This window comes from Poecilia reticulata, chromosome 8 (assembly GCF_904066995.2).
Source record: "Poecilia reticulata chromosome 8, P_reticulata-male-v2, whole genome shotgun sequence".
NCBI classification, from domain to species: domain Eukaryota; kingdom Metazoa; phylum Chordata; class Actinopteri; order Cyprinodontiformes; family Poeciliidae; genus Poecilia; species Poecilia reticulata.
In genome coordinates, this window is record NC_088837.1 from 1,898,929 (window position 1) to 1,915,485 (window position 16,557).

At 40.2% G+C, this 16,557-nt stretch overlaps 1 protein-coding gene across 2 annotated transcripts; it reads right to left on the reverse strand.

Moving 5' to 3' along the window:
• Positions 1-339: 339 nt before the first annotated feature.
• On the reverse strand, positions 340-15,619 carry LOC103468288 (homeobox protein Dlx3b-like). Of its 2 annotated transcripts, none has more exons than XM_008415249.3 (3): positions 14,442-15,619; positions 4,945-5,129; positions 340-2,920 (listed from the first exon to the last, which is right to left on the reverse strand). In XM_008415249.3, the coding sequence occupies exons 1-3, from the start codon at positions 14,803-14,805 to the stop codon at positions 2,468-2,470; spliced, it is 1,002 nt and encodes a 333-aa protein (XP_008413471.1). In that variant the 5' UTR covers positions 14,806-15,619; the 3' UTR covers positions 340-2,467. The 2 variants fall into 2 exon arrangements, with proteins under 2 accessions (XP_008413471.1, XP_017161566.1); XM_017306077.2 differs by having other exon boundaries at positions 14,445-15,611.
• Between the last annotated feature and the right edge of the window lie 938 nt (positions 15,620-16,557).

Below are 16,557 nucleotides of genomic sequence, written 5' to 3' on the forward strand. Positions count from 1 at the left end.
TATGATACTTAGCTAAAGTTTCAAATAAAATAAAAAAAATGAAATAAAGCCAATGCCTCCAGCCAGGACCCTCCAGAAGTTTCACTTTGACATTTGAAATGTTTTGTTAATTGGTGAGATTAAACAAAGTTGAAACAAGTTGCATCAGAAAATTAGAATTGTCAAAAGTGGAATAAACACAAAACCTAGTGGGTTACATTTTTACCATCTCCATCACATGACTTGTATATTCATGAATTTTTCCTCAGTTGGAATTACTGTGAAATGTGTTGTCAACAAACAAAGTAAATAACTGTAAACTTTAATTCAGGGCTTAGAGGAAATGAATCAATGTGCAAATGTGTTCCTTATTTAATTTATTAACATCATATTTACATGAAATACTTTACAGTATGTTTGGTACAGGCTAAAAGACTGGCTAGCGTAGCATCTTTGGGACAAATTACTGTTAAATGTGACCACAGAAAGCAGTTGTCTTCATGTTCTCTTTTTTGTTAAGAAATTCAGTCAAGATGACTTAATTAAAGACAAGTTGTTTTTTTAAGTCTGTTTTTAATTAAAGATTCAAACATATCTATTCTCCTCATGCTAATCGGAGCGTCTCCACAGTTCCAGGTGGGTCCATATTACATGCAGTTTGTTCATCCTTCAGGAGAACTCCTCTCCTGTTTGTGTCCATTGTGAATAATTTTCTTGAGCCAATGTTTTTCTCTGAAGGGGGAAGTCTGGGTGGTTGTTGGAAAACTTTCCAGCCCCTTTTGTTTGAACATCAAACCGTTTGTGTTAAGATTTTCTCTCGGTAGGAGAATTGAAGAGCACAGAGTGAACGGAGAGGCAGAGAAAGAGAGACAGTGACACGAGGAGCACCAGGCGAGGCGTCAGGTGAGTGATTTTAGTTATCTGTGCTGGCTGCACTGACGGCACAGATGAGGACCATTTCCAAATGTCATGACGGCTTTGAAAAGAAATTAAATTTGACTCAGGAAAAGACATTTCTGACACGCTGAATGATTGACTCATATTCTGTTATAATGAGCCTTTGAGTTAACAAGCCGTCCCTGACAAATACAGTTTTGGTGTTGTCACTTAGTCCTGTTCCCTCTGCGCCTGCCCTTTGGCCGTCACCACCAGCAGGACTTGTCCTCAACTGAGTTGGAGGACATAATTAACTTAATACCCAAAAACATTGTTAGAAAAGATGTATTTCTTGCTGCAGTGTTAATGGTGTAATGTAAGGCTCAGGACTATAGAAGGAACTTGAATATTTCTGAAGAAATTTAAACGAGTCCTGCCACAGTGTGCCCATCAACTGGAGCCCAGTATTATGATGCTAAAAATTAGCTTAAATGCTAAAGTAAGCTGCTGTTGTGGATGTTCACCAATAAGAGGAGACTGGGTTGATCAGTCCTGGTCAATGTTCAAGAACAAAACAACAAAGGAACCATGAGTACACGAACCCCTCCCCAACCTGTTGCTGGTGGGGATTTTTGTTGTAGTTTCTCTTTCCACCTCTTATTCAACTTTGCAGCAAATACAAGTAATTGAGTAATTAGTCGGTTTTCCATTAACGATTTTGGAAACACATTTGCAGAATAAGTTCCAGCGTAACAAACTCTCCCAGTCCAAATCTTCAGCGCAGATAGGAGGACTCTCCCGTTTTTCTGAGATGTCCAGTCCATGCTGGTCTGCAGCCACGCTTAGCTTCAACACCTGACGAAATCACACTTTGATTCGCACCAAACCAGTAAATGGAAACACACTCTTTTTTTTTTCCTTCTTCTTCTTTGTCTTAAAAGTTTGCTTGAAATTTGCTTGACATTTAGAAACAGCTACCGTCTCAGTTGGAAGTTGAGACTCTTTTCCCTAAATACACAAAGCTTTAATATTGTGACATTATTTACATTTGATTGCAGTGTTTCTATACAGGAGGATATATATGAGAAATAAATAAGGAAATCTTAGTTTGAGTCTTAGCTCAGTTTAACACAAAGACGAGTCCATCAAACTGTTCTTTTTTTTTTTACTGATAAAAAAAAAGGTTTACCTTGATAGTCTTCATGTTTGGTAAAGTCCAGCAGTGAGTTTCAGTAGCACGTTGTTTCAGTAGGGAACAGACAGAGGACGAATCCAGAACATAATTTATTGGAATGACCAAATAATTAAAAGTTTTTTATGTTAAATACGGAGAAATTTCAAATAGAAAAAAAAAAAAGAATTCGCAAAATATTATCAGACTAAGCAGTGCAAAAACACTTCAATCCATGTGATCTCTGACAAGAACATCAGTCCGACTTGGGAGGAAATATTAATATATTTGTAGTTTCTACCAGTCATTGCTTGAATCTGTTCTCTGTCAGGTTATTTGGGGTTACAGCAACGCTGAAATTCCTCTCAAGAGGAGAAAAAAACAAAAAACAAAAGGTCTGGTATTTCAGCACCAATGCTGTTGAGCGTCCAGATTGGTGGCTCAGTAGATGGCTCGCATACTCTGTGCGTCTGACGGCGCTGTTGGCGGCGTGTGATGTATCTGGCCTGACTGCGCCAAGCCTAAGTGCGCCCCCTGCTGCTGGTACCAGTTGTGCTGCGTAAAGTCCTCCATGTAAGCAGGAGAGGAGCTGATCGGGGGCTGATACGGACCCTGACTCCTGCTGGCGGGATCCAGCATTGCGCTGTTCTTGAGGCTGCCGCCATTTGTGTCGTTGATGCTGCTTATGCCGTTGCTGCTGCCGTTTGTGTTGCTGTTGTTGTTGCTGCTGTTGCCGGAGGCGTTGTCCCACACAGCCGGGGACGGGGGAGAGTTGCAGGCCATGGAGTCACTGGCGTCTGGGCTATGTTCACAGGGCATGTCTCCGAGCGGAAACTCACCGTTCTTATAGAGCTTCTTGAATTTGGAGCGTCGATTCTGGAACCAGATCTTGACCTGAAACAGAGAATATTCCAAAACAAATCATAAGGATTTTTCCGATACACTTCACTCTAATCTGTAGGAAAAACCAAAGTAAGTTGTGTTAAGTGCCATTTTTATTTAAATTTATAAGGGATGCACTGATATTAAAATTTGGGCTGACACCAATAACCGATATTATTACTTCTGTCATAGCCAATAACCAATATGTATCAGCATTATACACACATGTCATGACTTAAATATATTTTCCTCTGACACTGTGAAAAATGACCAGACCGTTAGCATGTGCAATCTGTGCAATCCTGCACTGCATCACATGACCACATGGCCAACCCCACGCCCTTCCATAAACACTAACAGCAACAAGATGGAAATAAACATCACTTTTTAATATCGGTCCAGTTTTAATTATCGGACTGGTACCGAAATGTTTTAAAAATTGGCTAACATCGGCCGATACCGATGTCAACACCGATGCATTGTGCGTCCTTCAAATTCAATCATAACCTCTGAATCTTCTTGATTATTTTTAGCTCCATTAATTAAGTTTACTGGTGACCTGAACCTCCTCTCCACTCTCAGGTATCTCACAGTTTCAAACAACCTACGTCTTCTGCTCTACTCCATTTAGCTTCCCTTTCCTTCAGAAGACAGCATCCCATCAGCATGATGCTGCCACCACCATGTGTCTCTGTGGAGACTCCTTCATGATCCAAAGAGGTAAGTTACTGTGTCTACTGGTTGCTCTCTACATAAAGTCAATCACGGTATTTCACATGCTTGTGGGAGTCACTCAAGGATAACACTGAACAATGATCTACAACGGCCACAATAAAACAAACCATACGTTATCACTCCTGCAGAGGTGGCTGGTAGTAAATCATTGGTGTAAAGATTACGACTTCAGATAACAACAATAAACAAATGAACATAACCATCAACTGCTGAGAAACCTTCCTTGCATTTTGTATCCTACATATTATATTGTACATTCGATATGTCTTATTTATACTAAAAATCTAGACAAGACATATAATAATATTTTTGTCATTATTTTAATATTATTTCAACTACTTTAATTTTGAAAGTGCAGGTTTCATCTGTTTAGCTTCAACAAAACAGCTGAAAGATCTCAACTCTAATTTGAACTCAAAGCAAAATTTGTGCATTAAAATAGCTCAAGCTACACCTGAAAGCAGCCGTGTGTAATTTCTATTAAAAATATATGTTTGTTTTTTGTTTGTTTAATCTGTCACCATGTGGCCACAGGGCGACATGAGACAGATAATCTGTGAAAAGATCAATCTCCTTCACTTCCTCCCTGTGCTGATATTACTGTCTGAAGCAATGCCCCACTACCGAAGAACAGCCAATCAAAGCCAGGGGGAGGGGCTTAGCACTGTCAATCAATCTCAATGTGTGAATGGTGGAGAAACAACTAACGGCTACAGGAAAACTGTTTAACTGCCATCATCAGTGGCCATGCTAACTAGCCTTAGCATTCAGGACGGGCTCTGCTAGCTGCAGCGTAGTAGAGAGCAAAAGAGTAAGGGAGGAGGAAGGAAGGAGCGCCATAAAGAGGGATGATTGACAGCGCTAAGACCCACCTTCTGGCTCTGACTGCTTGTTTCTAGTTGGCACTGATTTTTATTTCACATTTTATCTACCTCATAAAATACTGTTATGACATTTGTTTTTTTAAAGTTGCATATTGCAACTGTAAGTTAAAATTATTTTCCCTTCAAATTATTCAGCAAATATCCAACTACATTTTCACATTTTCACATCTACACATTAATTTTTTATTTGTTTGTTGTGAGCGCTGTTCAGTGAATCATATGGTGACTGCTTGGTCTAAATGATCAGAACGGCTAACAGATGACTCCCATCCCTTCATGAATGTCTTGCCAAGTTAAAAACGTCACCAGGTGTTTCACAGGCAGTTTCAGTTTGGCCGTTGCATCGTTTTCCTCTGAAGCGTCTTTTGTTTCCACACAGAACTGAACAGAACACGGCGGCTGACTCGCAGCGCTTACCTGCGTTTGGGTGAGGCCCAGTTGCGCAGCCAGCTCAGCCCGCTCCGGCAGGGCCAGGTACTGGGCCGACTGGAATCTCCTCTGCAGCACGGCCAGCTGGTAGCTGGAGTAGATGGTCCGTGGTTTGCGGACCTTCTTGGGTTTCCCGTTGACCATCCGGACTTCCAGGTCCGGTTCCTCTTTCACTGCACCGTTAAGGGGGAAGGAAGACAAGACAAAAAAAACATAAACCGTAGGCCTACGTCTCCTGCTTTGTCACACAACGTTTTCATAAGAGCGCTCTAGAGCAAAGACTCCGAGTTGAGAAGTTGTGGCACAAAAATAGCCGCGGCTTCTGTAACACAGAACTTTCAAAGAAATTCCTCCCACACTGTGAACTTATAATTTGGTCTCAGAGTTTCCCACAACTGGGGGAAGGAGACAGAGATTTATAGGTACTTTTGCAGTAGCCTGAAGGCCTGCCTGTGTAGAACACTCCCAATTTGTTCTGGTATTCCAGCAGCAAATGTTCCATGAAAAACAAATTCTTCAGTAAATTCCTGCAGAATTAAAACAATCTATCTGCTTGATTGGGAAGAAACTCTTCACCGGGAGACGACACCATCAAGTCCCCGCTCAAAGTCAGCATTTCAATATGGTGATGGAAGCCAATCTTAATCCCTAATATGTCAGGCTAATGACATTTATAAGACAATAATTATATTCTTATAAATTGAAGTTTACACAAGAGACAGTAAAAGACAAGTCAAGCCTGTGCTGCACAGCTGCTTTTTAACACATCGTCACTTCCTGTTGCCTCACATGTGATTCTGAGACGGTTTCTGATTTCAAACTGAATGTTGAAACTTTCCAACACATCGCTGCTACAGTTTAGAGTCCTCTAACGAGGTGTTGGAGAAAGTGCTGGAATCAGTAATTCTATTAAACGGTTTGATAAAGCACTAACATTGCTGCCCCTCCCCCACCGGTTGCTGCACACAGCTAGTGTTTCATTTCTAACATTTCAAAGGATTAAAAAAAAAAACAGACTAAGATAATAAAAACAATAAAATAAACAAACTAAGAGAGCACCACCTGTCCCTCCTGTCATGTTCACGATGTGGCTACAACAGGGTGTTTTTAGAATGTTTTCATAGCACCTTAAATAAAATTTAAGACCATAAAAACTATAAATAAAGGTGATGGTTGGGGGATTCTGATGTATTGCAATCAAGAACAGCAAAAGTTGAGATTTCTGGGGTTTGTTTGTAGCTCTTAGCATAGTTTTGTGCTTCTCGTTCTGCATATGATGCTCTGCAGTATTAGCTCCCAAAGAGCCTAGCTTAAAAGGTTTTTGTTGTTTTTTTTGCAGAGAATTCACCTAGAAACAGAAGTGAGCCAGTGGCACAAACGAACGTCACCCAGCTGAGAAGTGGTAAATCTGCACTTTACCCATAATGGACGCAAAAAGCTAGCTAGTTAGCTAGCATGGGTATATTAGCAGCTAGTTACTAGTAGGCTCAACCGCCTTGTGTCACAGAACGCAGTGACTCATTATTTTCCTTGACAGAAAAATCCTGCGAGAAACAAATGCTGAGTATCTGAGAATATAACGACTTTAAACAGTCCTGCCGCAACACAAGACCTGCGATTCACGTACAAAGTTAAGGCCAACCTACATTTTTAAAGAATCTTAAGGCCTTAATATTTTGTACATGAATTTAAGGTTTTTTAATTACGCAAAGACAGCCCATACAATTAGCAAGCTAGGAGTGGCATGTCTGCAAAGTGGCTAACGTTTTTGTTGTTGTACCTTTCAATGGTCTCTCGGCTGACCTGCGGACGGCAAAGTTCTGGATGCGCAGATTACAACGATGACGTTCCATGATTTTTTTCATTTTTTTTTGTGTCAAAGAATGTGCCGGAGTCATTGGTGTTTTCTCCCATTGTCTGAAACATAACCCCTCCCCCACCTGTTGCCGCACGCTGCTCAGATTTGACTTGTTTTCACTTTCATCAAGAAAGACTAATGAGTCAATAAAAAACACATCAGTCTTATTAAGGTAAGGCTGTTTAAAGCTACGGTTAGCAAAGCTATGAGCAGCATGTTAGCAAAGCAGAAGAACTGTTCTGTCCTGATGTATAAAGTCATTTTAAAATGATTTAAGAGTCAGAAAAACCAGTGCTTTCTCTGATTCTTTAAAGTCCCTCAGAACTGACACACATGCTACCACCTGTTGATGTTCACCGCCAGTTAGCTGAGGGACAATTGTGGCCATTTCTAAGTATTTTTGGTCCTGACATGTAGACGTTCATGGTGCGGTAACTGCAGCAGCAACAGCCATCACTCTTCCTCAGGTAAACACTGCTGACAAGCTACCTGAGCAGACAGCCTGACTAATAAAGCTGCTTCCTCTGGACGATCAGAACAACCAGACATGATAACATCCGGTGACATTGAATCTTAAAAACTATATTTCTAAGTCTGCCCATCAGAAATAAAATGATAGTAAATAAATAAATATATATTACAAGTTTACAACTGTGTTATTATTCACCTTGCAATATTTTGGTAATGCTTGCTTTTTCCCCTTTCAAATAAAAGCAACTAGGAGAAATTATGTGTTTTTGTTTTCTTGTGAAAAATGTTCTGAAGGCTCAGGAGGAAAAGAAACATTCCCACATAAATGAAAAATAGGAGGGTAACGTGAATATTTAGATAAATCTAAAAATAGTAATTATTGAGAAAAGTGTCTCGCATGTATAAGGAATACTACACTGCAGAGTAATGATAATGGTGGGCAGTTATTGTATTGGTATCGTTTATCGGGAAAAGTTTGTTTCTAATCATGATAAGGATTTTGATTTATCATTGATTTAGTAAATCACAATCATTAATGTTAAATAAAAATGTTAGCAACAATGTTATTTTTTACAATGTTCTCCACTGTTCATTCCACAAGAGTATCAGTAATTATCTTAATTCTAACATATTATTAAATCTGGGTACTGTGTGCAGCTATAAATCGTGCTGCGTTCAGTAACAGGCGCTCTGAAGTGTATTTCAAATGGGATATTTTTCAAGAACAGTATTTATGTTTGTGGCGCTGTGCCACGCATTCACAGTCATAATGTTACCTTAAACATGAAGTAATACATAGTTTTTAATAATAATTTTTATTGTTACAACAAAAATATTGTGATAAAATTAAAAATCCATATCGCCCACCCCTGAAGCAGACTTCCCAGAAATCCTTAAAGTGGCATTAGAGTAATAAATCGCCGGGATTACTGGGAGTAATCCTGTGAGCTAAAAACAGAGCAAATCTCAGCTCTAGATTCATTTCAGGAACATTTTTTGAGAGGCGTGCTTCAGCTTTTCTCTGAAATCAAAATGAGTTGTTTGCTAAATTGTATTTCACGTATTAGAAGCTTTGGAATAGTTGTAGGTCCAGTTGAGTTTATAGTCTGATTAAACTCAACTGTAACCTATAAAAGTTACTTTAAAATTTTTTTTATAAATAACCGAAAAACAACCGGTGTGAAAGACGAGACCTTCAGGAAAACCTGAACGTCAAACCAGTCTGAACACTTTGAAGCAAAAGATCCCGACAGAGGTTTGGCTTTTATGATTCCAACGTTTTGTATGACACAATACCTCAGAATGCTCAACAATATTCTGCAACATTATTTTTCTGACATGCTGTAAAGTCAAAATTAATTTTAAAATGTTGGACCTCGAGCCAATGTTGGACTCCCGTCCACATGAACATACACGGCATGAGACACGGGACGGCTTCCTTGTTGGCATCGTTGTTTGTTTATTTATTTGTTTGGGCGTGACGCCCGAGCCTCGCGTGATAAGGAACTTTTCGACGGTGGATGATTCAAAGGCCAAGGCTGGCTTGACATGCCGTGACACCTGACGTGCCGTGGCTGTGGGCCAAAGTCCCCCGGGGCCAGTTCCAGAAGTCAACTCCCAACTGGAATGCCAAAAACACAACACCAGTTCATCTAGTTTGTTTTCCTTTCTCCCGTGAGCCAAGGTGCCCAGCAAACCTCGAGGAAGAGACGAATAAAAACAGCTTTTGGAGGGAAAGTTGAGTTCATGCTCTGCTGTGCAGCTTAGAGAAACACATGGATTTTTGTACAACGTTGCAGCTTAAGTCATTGAGTCTGTCTCTGGTTGACATGAACTAGTTTTGTGGCATCGTCTGCCTCAACCCTCAGGCTAAGAACTAAATGATATAAAATGGTTTAATTAATACATCACCTAGCAGTCTTAGGCTTGGCCCTGTCATTCTCTCTCCAATTATTGGGTCTCTCAGCATCAACAATGAGCTACAAGAACTACTAACCCTCAATTAGCTAACAAGCAGACGATGCAGCTCTAATTTGGCATATTTAGATGTTGTACATTTGGATGGAGCAGACAATGGGAGGGTCGGTGGGCTGTCAATCAAACTTTTCCATGTTGGATAACGTTCACCTCAACAGACACGACAGCTCACTTTGGTGAGAGTTTAACCGCACCTTTGAGAAAACTAAGAACCCCCCTGTTTTTAAAAGTAGAGGTTTCAAAAATCACAGCAACCAAGATAAAAATACAGTCTGTGTCTGACTCATCCAGCTGTTACAGATTTATGCTTGTTTTATTCTAAAGCTGCATCCAAAAAGCAGATTTTGATGCTTAATTCAGATTTTTTTTCCCCCACAGAAATGCAAAAACAAAAGCAAAAGTTAAAATTTTTGTGCTACTGAACGACACAACCACAATCTGACTGTTTACAATCCCGACACGACACGCATGCACTGAATAAAAAACAAATAACACTGTTTACAGATTGTTAATGGATCGATTTTAAGGTTTTCCAGCAACAGCAGCCAACAGCATTGTAACAAGATTCTAACCAGAAGAAAAAAAGATGACAGGACTAGTAGCGAATGCCTTTTGAGAAGGGTTGACTGCAACTTCTGAAGAGAAGTCTGTTTGGATGCAAAGTCAGAGCCATGAGTGGTGGGACTGGGACGTGACGCACTTCATAATTTTATAATTATAGTTTTCAACCATTGTTTACATGTGGATGTGCGTCGTCTGGCTACTGGTGCAGAATTATGATGCGTGTGTCTAGTCAGTAGCTGTGTTTCCTTTACAAATCTGTAAAACACTTTGTATTGCGCTAATGTCCAAAAACACAATTTTGCAAATGCGGCAATTCCATTTAATAAGAAACACGATTAAAATCACACATGAATAAGTTTGTTCACGAGATAAGTAACAACAAAACATGCTACGCTATCATCCTCCAACCAGTGGTGGGAAGTAACGAAGTACAAGTACTTTGTTACTGTACTTAAGTACAGTTTTCGTGTATCTGTACTTTACTTAAGTAGATTTAATAATGGGGACTTTCTACTTTTACTCCACTACATTTTACAGTAAGTATCTGTACTTTCTACTTCACTACATTTCTACAAAACTGTCTCGTTACTCGTTACATCCAACTCGCGTTGCTCTTTTCTTCCGTTAAAATGTGAAGTTCAGGGATTTAAGGTGGCGCCGTAAAATCTGAGCAATAACGTGACTTAGTGTCTGTTGTCACCCATCGGCTCCACCTTTACTCGCACGCGGAGCTCCAGACATGCGCAGTGGTTTCCTCTGAGCGGGAGGAGATGTTTGTCTATAATATAATAGCTGCATAAATTGATATGGCGACATGTAAAATCAGCAGCGCTTCACTTTCACAGATGGTGGGACTTCGTCCAACTTTTAGCGTCACTTGGAAGGAAAGCTTAAAGAAAGGTAAGATCTGTGCTAGCAAAGTTAGCTGTACTGAGACACATGTTGCATCTGATGAAAAAAAGTTGTCACTCATGCGCTGAATTATTGTGTGGAGGTGTTGACTGAGGTCTCGCATTTATGGAACAACGCTGTGACCAAAGTCTGCAATATAATGATATGACATTCAGGAACGATCCGATTCTTCTGGACGGATCTTTACTAAGTCCTAAGGACTGAAGCCTCACTGAGAGCCGTTCTTTGTTCTTGTGTACACTGCGGTAGCTATATATATATATATATATATATATATATATATATATATATATATATATATATATAGACATTCATTTAATCGCTGAATAAGTAAAAGTTGAATGTTGGACAGTGTTCATAGTTGAACGTTATTTACCGTTAATTGCGATGTTTCAGTTGTGGTTTCTGACATGGGCAATATGGGCAACCGCCCAGGGCGTTATTTTTCTAGGGATAGCAGGAGACCTCTGCGGATTGTAGCACAGCGATGAAAGCAAAACAGAATGAAGTGAGTTTTAATTGATACTGGTTAAATATATTTCAGCTCTAAGTATTTAATTTCTAGGTGTTTTTATGGGAATGTGGATCTTTCAGATCTATCTGAAAACCAATTTTGATAGGTAAACTTAATGTTATTGTGTCATTTAGCGCGGGGCGCTGGTCTTTGTCTCGGGTTCGGTGGTCTTGACTACAACTCTGCTACATGGCTCCTTGTTTGCATGTCCTCCACCCCGCCCGCACCTTCTTTACATCCCCTTTCAGTTAGATTTCTTTCTAAATAAATGTGACTAATGAAGTTCATGCTATGTTAGGACAGGAGACAAAATGTTTCCATCCCTGAAATTATGATTCATAGAATCACATATCTAAGACTAAACTGTTACAGAGAATAAACACAATAAGAACATGTTTAATCTGTGGTAGTGTTAATTAAAATGGCACATTTCTGATGTATTAAAATTAAATGCGATCGGCACACTTAATGATATTAGCGATTAGGTAATGCATTCAGCGAGTACTTTTACTTTTAATACTTAAGTATTTTTAAAAGCCAGGACTTTTTTACTTTTACTTAAGTAAAATGTTAATGTGGTACTTTGACTTTTACTTAAGTACATTTTTGACTGTGTATTTGTACTTTTACTTAAGTAAATTTTTTGAGTACTTTCTCCACCACTGCCTCCAACTACTTCCTGTCGTCTACTTCGTAGTATCTGCCAGTGGCAACATCCGGCTGTTGATCATGCGGCTCGTGTGATGTGGAAAACGTGTTCCCATTGCAGTTTTGCAATATAAACCAATTTTGATATGGCCGAAAACCTCTTCATCCCAGCGCCAAAACTTTTTATCAAAAACATAAATACTAAAAATGTACAAAATTGGCATTTCCATTAAGAAAAAATTATTTTCAAAATGTCAAATTGTACGACTGTATGGTCAGTGGAATACAGTTGTGGACGGATATAAATGTCGGACAAAATGTGACGCCTTGTTGTTCAGATGCCTAAAAACCAATTGGATATGAACCCGATTTAGTGCCACATGTGGAACATATCAGATTTTTTTGGGCGGTGAAAAGATCAGAATTGGCCTCATCAGACTGGCACGAAAAACTTGAATATGGGGGCAAAAAAAAATCGTTTTCGGGTAGAAGGTACTTCCCTGCTGTGTGAATGCAGCCTTAAGATGGCCTCAATCCCACGACGGAACTGAAAACACTTAGGAAACAGAATGACTTTTATAAAATAGAATAACTCTCAGACTTTGTTTTAAAAGATCTCTGTTCGGTGTAGATGACCAAACTCCATCACAAACTGGGAAATAGCCCTTCAGGATGGCGTAGTAAGCAGACAATAACTTTGATGCTAACAGTTAGCCAGAAGTTGTTTTATTACAACACTTAGAAATCCCTTGTATCTTTTCAGTCTCTCCTCATTTCTCCAAATCGCTGCCAAATGATCAGTTTGAAAGAGGTGAGGGCGTTCTCTGCTTCTTTTTTTATTTTATTGTACTTTTAGATAATCTGATGAGCAGTTTGTGAGCAGACTCTAAACAATGCATAGCAATCCAACAACTACTTCCTTTCTTGTTTCAAAGTAAGAGCCTCAAACTAAGCTACAGGGTGTCAGTTGATATGCATCACTGGTGATATTATAAACGTACTTCAGCACACAAAAACGCAGAAACTTAACAGATCTTCATGGGAAATAATTTCCTTTGATAATTACTGCCATGTCATTTTAATTAGGCAGAATCTCCAACAACATATTGACTATTATTATGCATTTTATTGTGAATACTTTATATTTAAGCACAGGAGATCCCTGTATTATACATTTAGACCCAGTCAGAGCAGAACGTTTCCTTTGTCTAATTCACAGCACAAAGGAATGGAAACATATGAATGGAACGCATTCATTTTCAGAAGTCAACATTTTTTGAGTTTCAGGAATGCTCCCTAAAAGTCAGAGTTCATGCTGAAGAGTTCGACGTCTCCTCACATCCCGAAGTTCAAAATCCAAAATGGCTGCTGCACATATAAAACACTTATTTGTATTTCTGATAGTTATCCGCATCAACTTCTCTTCGCAAATATGTTGTTGCAAACTTTAAATCCATGATGTACTAAATGAGCTGTTTTATTGCTATTAGCAGCTAGCATGATCACTGGAAACAGTAAATCTCACTGGTTTTCCAATTGTTTCAAGTTCAACATCTAAAATACTTGCAGCGGCCTGTGGATAGGTCTAGATTGAATAGAGATTCTTCATGTGACTGAGATTGATAATTTTTTAAACTATTAGTTAATTTGGAAAAACAGGAAAAAAGAGCAATTGGAGTTTTGTTTTTGTTTTTTGTATGACAAGCATGAAAACAACACAGACTTATTACATCTGGACTGAAACGTTTACACAGACTACAGAATATTTAAAACACATTTTATGACTTATAAGTTAAAACAAAAAACTCTTAGGATTCTTAGTTTTTCTTGAATTTTGCTAAAATCTTGTTTTACGTCGTTCTCAACAACCCAATAATCCTGCCTTGTGAAAACTGCACTGCTACGTCACAACTTCCAATCTCATTAAACCTCACTGATTTAACTGCAGCTAAACTTAACCTATACTGACAGATATAACTGCTGTTTACCTTAAAAAAATTAAGTTAGTTTTTTTTTTTTTTTTAAAGAGAGGGTATAATGTTTCCTGAAGACCTCAAGGCCAACAGAGCATCAAATCACAAAGCACTTCCGTTTAGAGACAAAAAGAATTAAATTTCCTTCAGTAATAAATATCTACAACAAAATGACTCCTGATTCGTCGCACTTTGAAGCTTCTGTGAAAAAAAACTAAGCGTAAACTGTAATAAAGACACTCAGGAGAAAAGACATGACTCACTGAAAAGTTCAATTTAACTCTTTTTTTTATTATACGTCAACTTATAGACATTTTTTTTTATTAATTTGATTTTTGCATTGTTAATGAAACGTATAAAATACGTTTGTTTTTTCTTTACTTAAGAATTTAACAAGTTAAATGATCAATTTGCTCAACAATCTTTAAAGATGTTAATCAAAAAATATTCCGTTTGAAACGACTTGGAAGAATGGATTTGATTTAGTCTCGTCTAGAGCTGATGGGGAAGCGTTATGTAAAACTCGCTGAAGCACATTTAGTTAAACGAAGCAGAAGTTTAATCTCACCACCTTCTTGCAGCGCCGCCTGCACCTCCCTGCCGAAGGCTCCGTGATCTCTGTACGCCGCATGCGGGTACGGGTATTCCGCCTTGCCCACCGAGTACGCGCCGCTGGGCGCCATGCCGTTCAGGTTGTAGTGGTGGTGGTGGTGGTAGGTGTACGGGTTCATGTGCGGAGCTCCGTACGGCTGCTGCGCCGCGTAAAAGTCCTGCGAGTCGTGCAGCGCGCTCTGCCCGCCGTAGAAGCCCGCGTCGGCGGAGGACGACTCCGCCAGGGTCGGGGGGGAGTCCTTGGTGGAGATGGAGCTCCCCACCACGCCGGGCAGGGACGGTTTCTTCTCCTCAAAGACAGGTGACGATTGACCGTTCATTTTGAAAGCGATCTTTTCAGCCGCTTTTGGAGTTGGCCCCGTTCGCTCTAAACTCCTGCTGCCCTCAAAGTCAGTGTGGAGCTGGCGTTCCCAAACTCCCTTGACGCAGCAGCCAGCCAGGCTGTCCACCGTGGCGGGCGGCGCCCAACCCAGCAAGAGCTCCTAATTACAGGGCGCGCCGAGCTGAGCCAAGCCAGGCAGGACACAGAGGAGTGGATGTCTGCTTCTCATTGGCTCCCGAGCCTGTGCCCTAAAGCCAAGACCGTGTTCACTGTCGCCTGTCTGGCTCCCTTCTCCTCCCCGCAGAAACGCACATAAGCCTCTTCATGAGCCGGGAGCCGCGCGCGCATGAAGCGTTGGCAAGACCTGCAGAGACTTTTCGCACCGGTTTAAAACACACGGCGTCATGCAAAATCACCGAGACCCGAACCTTTCTGCATTTGGCACCCAGCATCATTTGATGCATGAAAAACTTGAGCGGTTTCTGTTTTCTTACATTGCAGCCCTAAATTAAGACCTCCAGAAGTTCCGTCTGTGTGATAACTGGTTAGCAAACAGCGGGCAGGTCCGGGAGAAAGTTCAGAGCAGGATCAGATCATAAAGATTTGAACATTTCACAAAGTTCTGTTCAAATCCATTCTCTGAAACTCTGGACAGAATGGCAGAAACTAACAAGACCAGGTCTTTCACTTAAAACGACAGGTTTGTCAAAAGGAGCATTAAAGAGACAGTACTATGTAAAACAAACTTTTTTGAGCTTTACATCATGCTATAAAGTTATTCGCCAAAAACATGCCTGGAGTGTTGCCTTGAAATTTTCATGCATGATTGAGAAATCCCTTGATCTCCCAGGGCAACCAAAACGCCTGGGCAGACCTAGCTCCGCCTTTGAGGACAAAGCTCCTCCTCAGAGCTGCCAGTTTGCAAGCTGTGGAGTTTCCACCTCTGAGACGACGACGCCCCCAAGACGTCTTCACTCAGCTCCTTCAGACTAGCCAGCAGCAATTAGCACCTGGTGGAACTGCACGTCTGCTCAGCTCATTACAGCAGCTACTCCTAAAAACATTGTTAAAGTGCTAATAGAGGAGCCATGTTGTGATGTCTTCCTGAAGGCAGTTTCAGAAAGAGCAGGAGTTTTTAAAGAGACAGAGGTCAAATTTCAAGTCAGATTTCTTTTAATTTCTTTTGATTGCTAACAAACTTCTTTCTTTTCTCATCCAATCTAACCAAATGGAAAGTATTTAGAAAAGCTTTGTCTTTATGGGCAAACGTGGTGGAAACATCCCTGAAAATAATGGCAGCAGCTATTGGCAGCTATTGCAGTGAAAGACTCAGTGGGGGGTGAGGATGATTGCAAGAACGTTCAGATTTTCATTTGGAAAAATATTTTCCTTCCAGCTAACAATTTTGCTCTTCCTTTGTGTTCATTTCTCACCTTCATCCAATTAAAACTTGTAACAGTAGCTTGCGAAAGTTACTGCTACTTTCGCAAGCTACTGGGTGTGAATACTTTTGCGATTAAAACAATGCCTTGCAGAAGTTAAGTGAGGCAGATAAAGGTTTTTCCATGCATGATGACGTGATAATGATTGTTTGCTCACCGGCCTGAAGGTGCTGCCTCTCATTCAGATGCTAATCCAGCACCGCTTGCTGCCAGCAGTTAGTTAATCGAGACTCTTTATTGGGCTTTTCTCCTTTCTGAGTGGGTTCATGGAGCCTGAGGGAAGCCAACAGTTCATCCCTGAGCATTTG